Source organism: Furipterus horrens, unplaced genomic scaffold (assembly GCF_987537825.1).
Source record: "Furipterus horrens unplaced genomic scaffold, mFurHor1.1.pri manual_scaffold_6, whole genome shotgun sequence".
In the NCBI taxonomy this organism is placed as follows: Eukaryota; Metazoa; Chordata; class Mammalia; order Chiroptera; family Furipteridae; genus Furipterus; species Furipterus horrens.
Window position 1 is genome coordinate 70,052,827 of NW_028327176.1, and position 14,474 is coordinate 70,067,300.

The 14,474-nt window shown below is 33.5% G+C and overlaps 1 protein-coding gene across 4 annotated transcripts in view; it reads left to right on the forward strand.

Annotated features, from left to right (window-relative positions):
• Positions 1-14,474, forward strand: part of ANAPC1 (anaphase promoting complex subunit 1) — a 98,947-nt gene that overhangs the window by 65,016 nt on the left and 19,457 nt on the right. For all 4 annotated transcript variants that reach the window (XM_090281740.1, XM_090281739.1, XM_090281742.1 and 1 more), the window contains exons 31-39: positions 89-223; positions 367-449; positions 1,349-1,427; positions 2,124-2,198; positions 7,607-7,683; positions 8,221-8,311; positions 8,415-8,468; positions 9,610-9,803; positions 13,505-13,591. In XM_090281740.1, the coding sequence (XP_090137866.1) occupies positions 89-223; positions 367-449; positions 1,349-1,427; positions 2,124-2,198; positions 7,607-7,683; positions 8,221-8,311; positions 8,415-8,468; positions 9,610-9,803; positions 13,505-13,591 (875 nt within the window). The remainder of the gene's footprint in view (positions 1-88; positions 224-366; positions 450-1,348; positions 1,428-2,123; positions 2,199-7,606; positions 7,684-8,220; positions 8,312-8,414; positions 8,469-9,609; positions 9,804-13,504; positions 13,592-14,474) is intronic.

Here is a 14,474-nt window from a genome sequence, read left to right on the forward strand (position 1 = left end):
AAATTAGTTCATTCTCTTCCTTTTCACTGGTGTTATAGACTTTATTTTTTAAGATTTCTTTTCACATCTTTGTTATTTAATTTTCCAGCATGGCAGTAATTTGATAGGTATGTCTGACCTCAATGTGCCTGAGCAGCTTTATCAGTACATGGTTGGAGGTCATAGGCGCTTCCAAGCAGGAATGCACAGGGAGAAACATAAATCTCCAAGTTATCAAATCAAAGTAAGTCTAAATCAGAGCAATAATTTGAAAATAGTTTTTATACCAACCTTTATAAATATGTTAGTTTTAAGCATAAGCTAGTATTCAGAAGAATTTTATAATAATTTACAACTCTTTTAAATGAATGAATTTTCTTTTGATAGGAAGGAGATACCATAAATGTGGATGTAACTTGTCCAGGTGCCACTCTTGCTTTGGCTATGATCTACTTAAAAACCAATAACAGGTACTGCATCTCTGACCCCACCCCTGGCCAGACAGTGTGGCTTCCTTTCTGATCTCAGTAGGAAAACTAAAGTATCCTGATATGTTTGTTTCCCCTCTGCTAGATCAACCTGATTATAAGTCTCTCACATACTACAGATTACATGGATTTTTATCTAGAAATAATATATTTTGCTACTTTAATGACATTTGACAATATAATTGCCAAGTTTTATTCATTTCTGTTTTATAATTGTCACTGACAGTCCAAAAAATGCCCCAATTGCTTTTCATTAATTTTGTATGTCATTGTGAGGACAGGTGAAACCCGAAATATTTAGCATTATTTTGTTCTTTGTTCTTATTTATAAAAATGGTTTCTGCTTAGTTCAAGTTTTCCTAGTGACTACACTGTCTACCTTCCCAACCATCATGATTAGTGCTGACATTTGAAAGTAGATCTTTGGCATTTATTCTTTTACCTTTTGCATAGGAATGTACGTTGGGTAAGAGATATTAAACCCTGTTTAAGTTTTTTAATTTAAAAAATATCCTAAGCTTCAAGGAAGTTTTCAGTGTTGTAAATGCCTCCTCTTAGAAAAAGTGAATGTATGCAAATTTAACAAAGTGGGTAAGAACAGGCATTTGTTTGTCTACTATTTCGATGAATTTGTATGTTAATGCTTTCTTGGCACTGGAGCAAGACAAAACTAAACATATCCGCCCTTATGGAGCTTATGTTATTATAAGACGTATACAGATATATAATAATTGTTATGTTAGAGGGTGTAAAGTACTATGTATGCAAAGAAAATAGGACAGTGGTTGGAGTTGGGAGAAATGTTGTGAAATTCTTTTTGGGCTTCTTGATTATTTTGCCTCTTCCTGAACAGTGTACTTATTGATATCTTCAACTAACAGGTCCATTGCTGATTGGCTCCGAGCTCCTGACACCATGTATTTGCTGGACTTTGTGAAACCGGAGTTTCTCTTGCTCAGGGTATGGTACTTGGCACTTTTTCATTACTGTTAACATGAGGAGTCTGTGGTTCTCAGCTTTAGCATGCAAATATACATGTTTCTTCAAGGGAACCTTTTATAATTTTGTCATGTACATGTAATTGGTAGTGTTCTTTGGAAGTTTCCAACATTTAGCTGTAGGAATGCTGGAAAGGCAGCCACATTGACATATCATACTTGGAACTGACATTTCAGATTCTCACATCATTCAAAAGTCCTACCAAGCAGCAAGTGACTGAGGCTTCACTACTGCTTTCATTATTAGTAAGGATGCAATATTACTGTTAAGGGTATAATTAATGACAATAACTGTTTGACATAATTGCCTAAATTATTCCCTCTATAATGTTTGAACTTGCATGTTTTCAGCCTATGAAAGCCTTGAAATTATGTAGACAGGGCTATGGTGTTTTTCTTTTATGGAACAAGTTAAAAAACATCCTCTCTGGCTTCTCCAAATTTTGATGACAGTCAACTCAATTTTAGGGTTTTTTTTGATATTAAAATCTATATCTTTAATTTATTTTAATAATGGTTTAGGTTTCATACTCTAAACTTATTTTATTTTTCAAAATTGGGAACTGATTCTTAAATTACTCTTATTTAACATTATCATTGTTACAAAATCTTTGAACTTTGCCTGCTCTAATTAATATTTCTGTATTACATTTTGAAGACACTTGCTCGATGCCTGATTTTGTGGGATGATATTTTACCAAGTTCCAAGTGGGTTGATAGCAATGTTCCTCAAGTAAGTACATATAATAAATATTGTTATGTCTTTCTTTAGTGGCATAAAATTATGATTTCTTCTGGGCTATTTCAAAACCCATAAAAACTATTTAAGAAGGCAATATTGATGATTATGGTATCTCTTGAAAACATAGGAACTTTCATTTGAAGTTTGTGTGCTCATCATAGATCAACCTTTCTTTCTGGCCCCAGATCCCAACAAATTGTAGCTTTTAAAAATTATTTCTAAAAGTTATTTTTGTCATTTTTATCCTAATTAGGTACATATTTATCTAAGATGATATTTTACTTTGTGATAATTTAAATCTCTTATATAATAACTTACTTTAATTACTTTATGGCATATTTATCCAATAAGTCAAATTGTTACAAATAAGCAGACTCCATAAAAACTCTGAATCAAATACTATGAATAAATATTGCCCTTTAATCAACAGTCCATTTCTAGTGGTGTCTGTTCCATTTTATTTATAAAATAAATCTATTTATCCTTGAGAATGCTTGAAAGTATTTCCCCCAATATTTGCGTAAGAAAAAGTTCAAAATAAAGAAAGGCTGAAAGAACTTTATAGAAACATCCATATCACCAGTTAGACTCTACAGTTAGTATTTTACTTTATAAACTTGTTTAACCACATAACTGTTTATCCTTTATCCAATCCATCATTTTTGATATATGAGGTTGTATTTCAGTTAGTTGCAGACAGTACTATACTTCTCCCTAAATATTTCAGGATGTGTATCAATAACTAGAATTCAGTATTTATTTACATTCGTTCCATTTTAGGATAAAGTTTATATACAGTAAAATGCACAGATCTTAAGTATACTATTTGATAAGATTTGACTAATATACATGCTCGTGGAAACAAACCTTTATCAAAATGGCCAGAAGTTCCGTCCTCCCCTACCCAGTTTGTTCACTTACCCCCTCCTCTAAGGCAGCCAGTTTTCTGATGCTTTTCCAAAATAAATTAGTTTGCCTGGTATAGAACTTTATATTAGTGGAATCACATATAGTGTAAACCCTTTGTGTAAGACTCTTTTCATGATTGTGAGACAGTAATGGTTCATCCTGTTTATTGTTAAGTATTATTACACTGTATGAGCATACTACAGTTTCTTTTTCCATTTTCCTTTGTTGAATACCTGGTTCCAGGTTTTAGCCATTATGAATTAAGCTACCATAAATAAATCCTATATAAATATTTTTGTGTACTTAGGTTTTAATTTTTTTTTTTTTTTAGTAAATATGTAAGATTAGAATTACTGAGGCGTGGAGTAGATGGTGTATTTGGTTTTATAAGAATTGTTGAATCTTCTCCCAGAGTTTGTACCATTTTACACTTTGGCCAGCAGTGTTTGAAAATGCTGATACAGTACATCTCGTCCATATTTGGTGGTGTTAGTCTTTTTTAGTTCTGCTGGTAAATTTGTAATGATATGTACTTTCCATTTGTATTTCCCTGCTGACCAATGATGAGGGAACCTTTTCTTTTGCTAATTGTTCCTTCATATCCTTTTGTGTGAAGCCTCAGTTCCTGCGTCTTGCCTATTAAAAAAAAAATGTATTTTTGCCCTGGCTGGGTGGCTCAGTTGGTTAGCGTTTTGTCCCATTATCTAAAGTTTGCGGGTTTGATTCCTGGTCAGGGCACATACTAGTTTGTGGGATCAATCCGCGGTTGAGGTATATACGGGAGGCAACCCATTGATGTTTCTTTCTCCCTGCCACCCCCAAGTCTTCTCTCTAAAATCACTAAACATATCCTTGGGTGAGAATTTTAAAAAATGTATTTTTGTCCTTTTATTATCAAGTTGCTAGAATTTTTAATATATCTGGGAAGCCTGTTCTTTCTCTGATATATGTTTTGGAAATATTCCTCGCAGTCTGGTTTGCATGTTCACTTTTTTAGTAATATTTTTGCTGAGCAGAAGACTTTCAAAGTCTGATAATGATTAGTTTATCAGTTTTTTATTTTATGGGTGTTGTGTTTTGTGTCCTATGAAAAAAACATTTGCCTCACTCTTAAGTATTGGAGATATTTTCTTGTTCTTTTCTCTAAAACCTCCAATGTTTTAGCTTTTGTATATAGTCATGTCATCCATCTCAAAGTAATTTTGTTTTTGACATAAGGTAGGCTTTAAGGTTTCAGTTTTTGAAAAGTATGGATATTGAATTATACTGACACTATTGTTGGAAACACCTACTTTTCCCTATTGAATTCCTGTGACTTTTGTCAAAGTCAGATGAGCATACAAGTGTGAGTTTATTTCTGTGCTCTGTATTCTGTTTCTTCAATCTGTTCGTCTGTCCTTTTGCTAATATGATACTCATGATTACTGTAGTAAGTCCTGAAGTCAAGTAATGCATGTCTACCATTTTTGTTTTTTTTCAAGGTTTCTTTGATTTCTCTAGGTCCTTTGCTTTTCCATATAAAATTTAGAGTCAGCTTAGAAGTATTGATATAAAAGTCTGGTAGATTATAATTGAAATTATGTAACTCTATAGATAAGTGTGTGAAGAATAGATAACTAAATATTGAGTCTTCTAGTCTAAGAATATAGATTCTCCATTTATTTAGACCTTTTAAATTTTCTTTCAGAATGGTAAGGGCCTTGAACAATTTTTTAATAAGTTTATTCCTAAATATTTTACATTCTTTTATTATTATAAAGAGTATATTATTATTATTATTATTGGAATCTTTTTTCGAATTTTTTTCTGATTGCTGCTATACAAGTGATATAAAATATGAAATTGATTATTTGTGTATCAACTTTTTAACCTGTGGCATTTAAATGCATATATTAGTTAAATAAATCATTATAAAAATAAGTATTATGTTAGGTATATCTTATTGTCATTTTTTCAAAAAGACTCCATCCTGACTGTCTGATGCAGTGCTATGCTGTGAGTTGCTTAGGTATTGCCCCCTGTGTTTGGGTAGGAACGAGGAACTCTTTTTTAAATGTCTGTGGATCCTTATACAGTACTATTAACTTCTCAAAGACAGTTACCGTTTCTTTTCCATCTTTTTTTTTTCCTAGCTACTAGCACGCAGTGGCTAGAGCTCAGTACTTTACTGTTACATTGAGAGAGGGTAGACTTGTCCAAAATCATCCAGCTAGTAAGGGGTGGAGTCAAAATAAAACTAGCTTTGGGATTTTAGATCCTGAGATTTTTGCTTTGGACAGAGGAGTTTGGTGAATTATGACACATCTCAACATTTTTTATTTCTTTTGTTTTTTTAAAATAATGTTTTATTGTTTATGCTGTTTCAGTTGTCCCAATTTTTCCCTTTTTCCCCCCTTCGCCCAGCCCACCCCCTACTTTCATAGGCAATCCCCAGTGGTCTTTTCATATTCATTTTCTGTCTGCATCAACTTGCCCTTGCAGGATTACATTTCTCCCTTGATTATTCTTTATTTTGTTGATTTTTTTTTAAACATTAGGAGACCATAGAAAAGGTAAAAAGGACCAGATTGAAGAGGGTTCCCCCTGTCCCCCCCATACAGTTATTTATAACCCAGATTCTTAGTGATGCTTTTAAATGGTTTATGATCTACATGGTGTTGTGATAGGAGTGGTGCAGGTCAATAATAATAATAATAGCAGCAAACACTTGTAAAGGAATTACTAAGTGCCAGATATTAATTTTAAGAGCTTTGAGTGGATTAAGTCTTCTAATTCTCACAGAAACCTAGAAGGTAGGAAACCCTATTCTCATTTTACAGGGGAGGCATAGGATTCAAGTACAGGCCTTCAAACTTTTGAAGATCAAAAAAGAGTTTACAAATGCTATCATCAGGTTACACACAGACACACACACACATGCACGCACATGCTTGGCCAAAAAGTTCATTACATTTTTTCCATATGATGTCTCTAGCAGTGCTTTGTTGTCTTTAACTTCATTCAAAACAATTTGGTTAGATTGTATTGTGATAGCTGTCATATCAGCATGCATTTAAAAAATACATCAAAATTGGTGAAAGTTTGTCCAGCCATTTAAATATTGAAAGGGGAAGAAGATATGCAGCATTTTCAGGGGATTATGCTTTATTATTTCAGGAAGGTAAAAACGCAACTGAAATGCAAAAATAGATTTATTCAGTGTATGGAGAAGGTGCTGTGAATGTGTGAACGTGTCAAACATGGTTTGCAAAGTTTCTTGGTACTGTTGACATTTTGGCCAAATAATTATTTGCGATGCTGTCTTATGCATTAGAAGGTGTTTAGCATCACTGCTGGCCTCTACCCACTAAAAGCCAGTATCAGGATATAGCCCACATACTCAAAATATCCAAATCAGTAAAGTTATTGATGAAAATGAAAAATGTTTCTTTTACACAAAAAACATAATGAAGTTTCTTCGCCAAACCAATATATGCACATATATACACATATATATGTATATATATTACTCACTTTGGAGTTATATTAGTTTTTCAGAATATCATTCAATTTCTGGGTTAAGTAGTATTCAAAATTGCAAGTAAAAACTGGAGAGGAAGAATGATGGAAGTAGTTATCAGCTTATGTACACAGCCAGTGTAATCACTTACCTCATTGAGATTATCAAGAGAAAAGGTATTTCAAGTTTTTGATTTGGTGATATTTATAAGAAAATTGTATTATAAGTGATTTCTGAATATTTATTGTTTTATCATAGAAAACATCCTGAAATGTTATTCTCCTAAGCAGTCTTCTGAAAAGAATGATCGTAATAAATCTTAAGAGTTCTTCTGTTCTGTGTTCTTCTTTCATATGTTTAGGTGATACATAGCTTTTTCTTTTTTATTTGTAATTTTTTAATGAAGCAGATCAAATCCCTTCTTAGTTATTAAAGTTAGATATTCTGGTTTTTTTAAAAAAAATTCTTGTTCACTACCTGTACTAAAAGGAAAGGGATTGGGTTTCTAATAGTAGTCACAGATGAACACATTGACATTTCAGTTTATCTTGGGTAATTAATCTAGTGACTAACCTCGCGTTTGGTGACCTTAATGCTAGAAATGTCCTGCAACTAAGAAGTGTATGTCTCTGAGTTAAGTTCTTTCCAGCTGCGTTTTCCTTTTTCCGACTGCTTCCCTGCACTCCTTCCCCATCTTTCCTCTACAGCCATCATCTTTCCTTCAGCTCATTGTTGTGAAATATTATTACTTTGCTATTGATTCAGAATATACTTAAGTTCTGTAGTTTATCTTCATTTAGTCCTGTTCAGTTATTGTTCTCATTTGGGCTATCTTAGATTTGAAATTGGGTTGCGTGGATGTCAATGAAATGGTTTGGCAGAGCTTGTTTTATATAAACATGGCTATGATAAGCAGTGTGTTATTTTTCAGATCATTAAATATTTATAACGAATATTAATGTTTAGGTATTCTTGGTTTGTATCTTGACAGATTATAAGAGAAAATAGTATCTCTCTCAGTGAAATTGAATTGCCTTGCTCAGAGGATTTGAATCTGGAAACTTTGTCGTAAGTTATGAAATGTGGAATACAAACGAGCTGTTCTAGCATCTGTCAGATAAATAATAGGAATGTACTCTGTAAGAGCAGTGCTGCCCTTGACTTTTGAGTAATTCTGAATCCCTGTGTTTCTAACAATTGTTGATCAGATGTTCAGAAAGATGATTTTTTTGTTTAGGTCTCTGAAGTGTAGTGTTCTTGCCCTCAGAAACCAGTATTGGAGATTTAACTTGTACATATTCCCATTTTATCCTTTCCATTAAAAAAATGGCAGTGATACTTCCCCGCCCCGCCCCCAGCTCCCTGCCCCCTGCATATGAGACATGCAGGCAAGAGGTGCACTGTATCAGTAGGGGCCACATGGTGTTTCTACTGAAGAAAATGGCACAGGAACCTGCCGATTGAATAGAGGCACAATTGCACATTTCCAAAAGAATAGAAACTTGTTTAGAGATAGGAAGGGTTATTTTTACCCAAAGATAATACTTATAATGAATTTTAAGGCAGAATGATAACGACAGTAAATTTCTTGTAATCCCTCTCTAGGCAAGCACATGTCTACATAATTGCAGGAGCCTGCTTGTCTCTGGGTTTTCGATTTGCTGGCTCAGAAAACTTATCAGCATTTAACTGTTTGGTAAGAAGTATCTTAGTTTACTCTGTTCTGTTTTCTTTTTTCACAAAGTCTTAATATGCTTCCGCTTCCTCCTGACTTCAAATTTTTTCTTTTGTTTTTGCAGCATAAATTTGCAAAAGATTTTATGACTTATTTGTCTGCACCTAATGCTTCTGTGGTAAGTCTTTTAATGTGAGTCTTAAACTCAAAGAAAATTCACTAATCAATTGCTTATATATTGTCAATCTCTGCAGTTTGTTTGAATTTAGAATGGGAGATTTGAAATTTTGGCTTATCCTTTTATTTTTGTTCTGGGATATTATTCAGGTGAGAGTATGATTACCCTTGAAGGGTGCACAAGTCTCTAAATGTTGTGACAAGAAAATAAATAAGAAAAGGCATATCCTTCAAGCATTGTCATACCATCTGCCATTCTGTCTCAGTACTGAATGTTGATAATTGCCTTTAAAAAATTAGTATATAGTAAAAATGAAATTGTTTTTAAGGCGTTGCTGCTCTGATGATAGGAAGACTGCAGTATTTTATTTCCTGGTAAAAACCTCACAGATTTATATAACATTGTTTATAATATGAGAAAATAGAAGATATCAAAAAGTCTAAAAGTAGTTAAATAAGTTTAATTATGGTATATCTGTACATTGTTATGCAATGGGGCTGACAAAATAGTGTTTTAGAAGAATTTATTGTGAGTCAGATTGTTTATAATAGATTAAAAAGGTTAAAAATACTGTGTATAGTAACATCTCAATTTTATTTGGAAAAAATATATGTATAAATACAGGAAAAGACTTGGAGAAAAAGAAAGGCAAAATGTTTACAGTATTTCTCTTTGGGTGTTTCTATTCCAAGTGATAGGTATACCTTTTTGATATTTTATTTTTTGTTTCTTCTACATTGAATTTAAATTTCATAATCAGAAAATGTTTGTTTTTTTATAGATTTTTTTATAGTTATAAACATTTGTAATCTAATGATGGCCAATTAGTTTTGATAATGAAGAAATGTAACACAACAGCTGATAATAAAGTAATGTTGGCCCTGACCAGGTAGCTTATTTGGTTAGAGCATTGTTCTGACACACCAAGGTTGCAGGTTTGATTCCCCAGTCAGGGCACATACAAGAATCAACCAATGAATGCATAAATAAGAGGAACAACAAATTGATGTTTCTCTCTCTCATTAGATAATGATCCCTTCCTCTCTCTCTAAAAATCAATAAATAAAAATTAAAAAAAAAAGAAATGTAACATGACAGTTGATAATAAAGAAATAAAACAGCCTTCTTTTTGTATTTCCAGACAGGTCCTTACAACCTGGAAACATGCCTGAGTGTGGTGCTGCTCTCTCTGGCTATGGTCATGGCTGGATCAGGGAACCTAAAGATTTTGCAGCTTTGTCGTTTCTTGCACATGAAAACAGGTGGTGAAATGAACTATGGTTTCCACTTAGCCCATCATATGGCCCTTGGAATTCTATTTTTGGGAGGAGGAAGGTAAATGAATAATTTCTTCGATGAGATCACAGTAAATGGAGGCATTATTACACTTTAAAAGGTCTTTTTATGGTTTAACCATCAGTTTATGCCCTACTTAGTAGAGTTACCATCCTCTCCTTAACATACTTATAGCATCCCTGCATTTCTCAGCACAGTATGAACTCAGCACTTCATTGCTATGCCTCTTGTTCCCCACTGTTTAAGGATTTTACCCTTGTAACTAGATTTCTTAATAAAGGTCACGAACACTACAGCCGACAAATCCTATGAGATTTTCTTAGTTTTCAAGTTCTTGCTCTCTTTCCATTATCTGTTATTCTAACCACCTTCTATTTTTATAAGACTTCCCTGCTTTTAATGATCTGTCTTGAATATAAATACACATACTAAAAAATTGTACAAATTATAGTAGCTCAGCTCAGTGAACTACCTGCAATAGTATTATGTACATCAAGACATAGCTCAGAACACCTGTCTCTACTCTGGCATTGCCTGTCCCAATCAATGGTACTTTACGTTTGCCTAAAGATAACCACTAATTATTGCCAGTTTTCTAACACTTTAGATTGGTTTTGCCTGTTTTTGAAATTCAAATGGAATCCTACATTATACATTCTTTTGTAACTTCTTTTGCTCAGTATTTTGTTTGTGAGAGTGCTGTTGAGTTACATTGTGTGATAGGAATCAGTAGCCACAGTTATTGATTTACTCTGCTGTTGATGGATATGTTGTGTTCTTTCTAGTTTGGGGCTATTATGAATAATGCTATTAAGAATATTCTTGTTCATGTCTTTGATTTGTTGTATGTAGATCTATGCATTCAGTGGAATTGGGTCTTACGGTGTATATTTATGTTCAATTTCTGTAGAGAGTGCCATCAGTTCTCCCAAGTGGTCATACCATTTTACATGTACATCAGTACCATATGACATTCTAGTTGCTCCCCATCCTTGTCAATACTTGTTAGTTGTCTTAAGTTTAGCCATCTGGAAACAGTGTTTCATTGTGGTTTTAATTTCCATTTCCATGAATAGTGATAATTACCAGCTAGAAATCCTTGCATGCTGTCCAGATCTCTTGCTACCTATTTTCATATTGGTTTATTTATGTTTTAAATTTTATTTGTGGTAAAATGCCATAAAATTTACCATCTTAAATATTTTTAAATGTACAGTTCAATAGTATTAAATATATTCACGTTTTTGTCACAAAACTGAAACTCACATACACTTTAAATCAGTGGTTCTCAACCTTCCTAATGCTGCGACCCTTTAATACAGTTCCTCATGTTGTGGTGACCACCATCCATAACTAAAGCATAGTGATTAATCACAAAAACAATATGTAATTATATATGTGTTTTCCGATGGTCTTAGGCGACCCCTGTGAAATGGTCGTTCGACCCCCAAAGGGGCCGCGACCCACAGGTTGAACAACTCCTCTATTTTTCCTTCCCCCAGCCCCTGTCGTCCTCTGTTCTCCTTTTTGTTTCTATTAATTTGTCTACTCCTGTCATCCTGAGGCCTTCATCAGTTTTGTGTGTTGTAGTTATCTCCTTCTCTGTGGCTTGCCTTTAAACTCTCTTCATGATGCCCTTTGATGAGCAGATATATTACTTTTTTTGTATGGTTATGTACTTCTTTGTCCTTCTGATAAAATATTTTTCTATCCTGCCTTTCCCCACCAAATGAAGATATTCTATTTGTATTCCAGAAGTTTTTTAGCTTCTCCATTCATTAGGATTTAAAACCTACCTGGAACTGATTTTTCTGGCCCACTGTTATTGAGAAGTTTATCTTTTCTCCACTGTTCTGTGGAAACACATTTGTTACAAATTAAGTGTTCATATAAATGTTTATTTCTGGGCTCTTATGTTCAGTTGGTCTATGTTTCTAAACCTGCACCAATAGCACACTTTCTTAATTATTGGAAGTCTTGATATACTCCAAACTGGGATTTCTTTTTCAATAGTGCCTTTTTCTTTTCTTTGCACTTTGTAGTTCCATACTGTATTAGTATTGGAATTCCTTTGTGGTAGTTAACCAAAAAACTTGCTAAAACGTTGATCAGAATTATGCTGAGTCTGTACGTGGGTTTGGGAGTAATTGAAATCTGCTGTAGTATTTAGTCTTCCAGTCTGTGGATGTGGTGCTCTCCTGCATTTACTTAGCTCTAGTGTGTGTGACCTTGTTCCACAGACACCATTTCTACAAGTGATGTAGGTTTATTTGTCCTCTTTAAGACTGAACTAAAATGAATGTTGGAACTTGCCTTTCTAGAGCATAGAAAGCAGACGTTGTTGGTAAGGTTGCATGCCCTTTTAACAGGTTTTGTACACTGTTCTTTCTTTAGTTATTTAGAATTAAGAATGGCTGAAGAAATGTTACTATAAAAATTCTTATATTTTATGATTTTTGAAATTCCATTTTTTCTTTCAAAATAAGCCCTTACATTAATTTTATTCTCTTATTCAACTCCATCTTTCATCATTACATATTATATGATCCTACTTGCTCTTCCATGTTGAGTAGGTTTTCTCCCACGTCACATCTGCTTTTCTAGTGATTCCTGGTCGTTTAATGGTTATATGTACTCTGTGACACCATTTACATTTCTGATAGCATAGCTACACCCTTATATTTAATCTCAAAATTCCTAACATTAATATTTAATGTTTGTCTTTGATTTTGGTTTTATCAAAATGGTAGAGAAAATGCACTTGTCAAAATAGTTCCTTGAAGTTTGAAATCTTTTCTTCTTAAATTAACTAAATTTAAATATGTGTGTTTGATAAATCCTAAATTCTTGCCCTATTTGAAAATATAGAAAAACAATAAATAAAAAAAATTTTTTAAAAGAAAGAAAATACAGACAGGGAAAGAGGTTGGGGGATATATGTGTGTGTGTGTGTGTGTGTGTAGAATTAAAAAATATATATATATGTATATATATATTGAGTAGCTTGAATAGTGGTTTTATGAGATGTCCTGTACCATCTTTATTTCAAAATATTTGTAAGATAAAGTCTGGAACTTTAGACTAATCTGCCTGTTTGTCATGCTGAATTTGAGCAACGTTAAAATAATTTAAGGAAGATTTTAAAAGATTTTACTAAGAGTTTATAGCTTTTATAAAATAAGTTTGTCATTAATAACAAAAAAGCTGTTTGTATTTTGAGAAATAGTTATACAATCTCTGCAACTTTTTAATGATGACTTTGCCTTTTTCACTTAGTTTATCATTCTAAGGAAATGCTTATGCTTTATAGAAATAGAACTTTTGGGATACTCAATAAAAAAAAACCTTGTGTTTTTAAAAATAATGTTCATAATTTTATAAATAGGCACATAAAAACTGGAGGAAAAAAAGCATACTTAATACATGACTTTTTAAATGTCTATAATCTCTAGGATTACATTCATGGTCCTCAGTACTGTGCTTATTTTAGGTTAAAACTTTGCTTATTAGTTGAAAATTTTGCAATTTAACATTCGTGGGATGTTGCTTTTGCTTTAAGTAGTACATGATCTTGAAATGGTCTGTGGACTGAGAAATGAAATGTTTGTAGCATTGAAAGATACTTTCAAGGCCTTGCCAGTGCCTTACCACAAGTACCCCAATTGCTTAGTTTTTAAGAATGCCTTGAAAGTTTGACAGTTTCATTACTTCCATCTGTACCTCCTGAATTTATCTTGCAGGTACTCTTTGAGCACCTCAAACTCCTCCATCGCTGCTCTCCTCTGTGCCCTTTATCCACATTTCCCAGCTCACAGCACTGACAATCGGTGAGTCTAGTGATTCTGTTCTCAATGTGACCTTTCTAAAGCTTTCTAAGGGTGATCATTTTTTGGTTCCATGGCTTCATTTCCAAATTAACTTTATTGTGTTCTTGAACTTAGTTATCTTTCTGACTAAATATTTTAAAAAGCTTTTCTCACAAAGTATTAGACCAGAAGAGAACTTTGGACATCTGATGACTGGTTGGTCTTCCACTGTACTCTGATCAGAACAGCTCTAAACCCAGAAGTAGATCAACAGGGTTATCTTTAGGGAAAAATTCGTGAAGCAAGAGATAGTAGCCAAGAGGAGCTGAATATGATACGTTTTGTGCTATAATTAATCCTAAGAGAGAAATTTGTCTGATTTAGAGGCAATGTCTATATGAATTTTTTTTTTCTTTTACATGAATGCCAAGAAATTTTATATAAATGACGTGGAAAGGACAAGAAAAGAAAAATGCGGTAGAAAGTCAGAGTCAATTTAGAAGTGGCAGTGAGCCATAGAACATCAGACACATAGGACCAGTCTGACAATACAAAAGCTGTGCCTTCAGAACATAAAGAACCGCCCACACTTCCGTTTCCCTAGACGGTCAGGTGCAGCAGATCTCCTGCACATGAGTAAGGGAAGGAAATAGCTGCTTACATCTCAGTGACGTCAGAATGTAAGCACCTGAAGCACCCCAACAGCTGCCTAGGGATGAAGCTTCGTTGTGGTAACAAGGCCATCATTTTAAACGGCATTGTAACCCATAGTGAAAGTTCTTTTACAAAAGTACCCCGACCCGAAGCCCGAGCTTTAACGATAGGTGACACATGAGAACATTATTGTTAGGAAACATTTTTGGGTTATTATGGTTAGCTATATTGTTGGTCATAGTATTAGTTG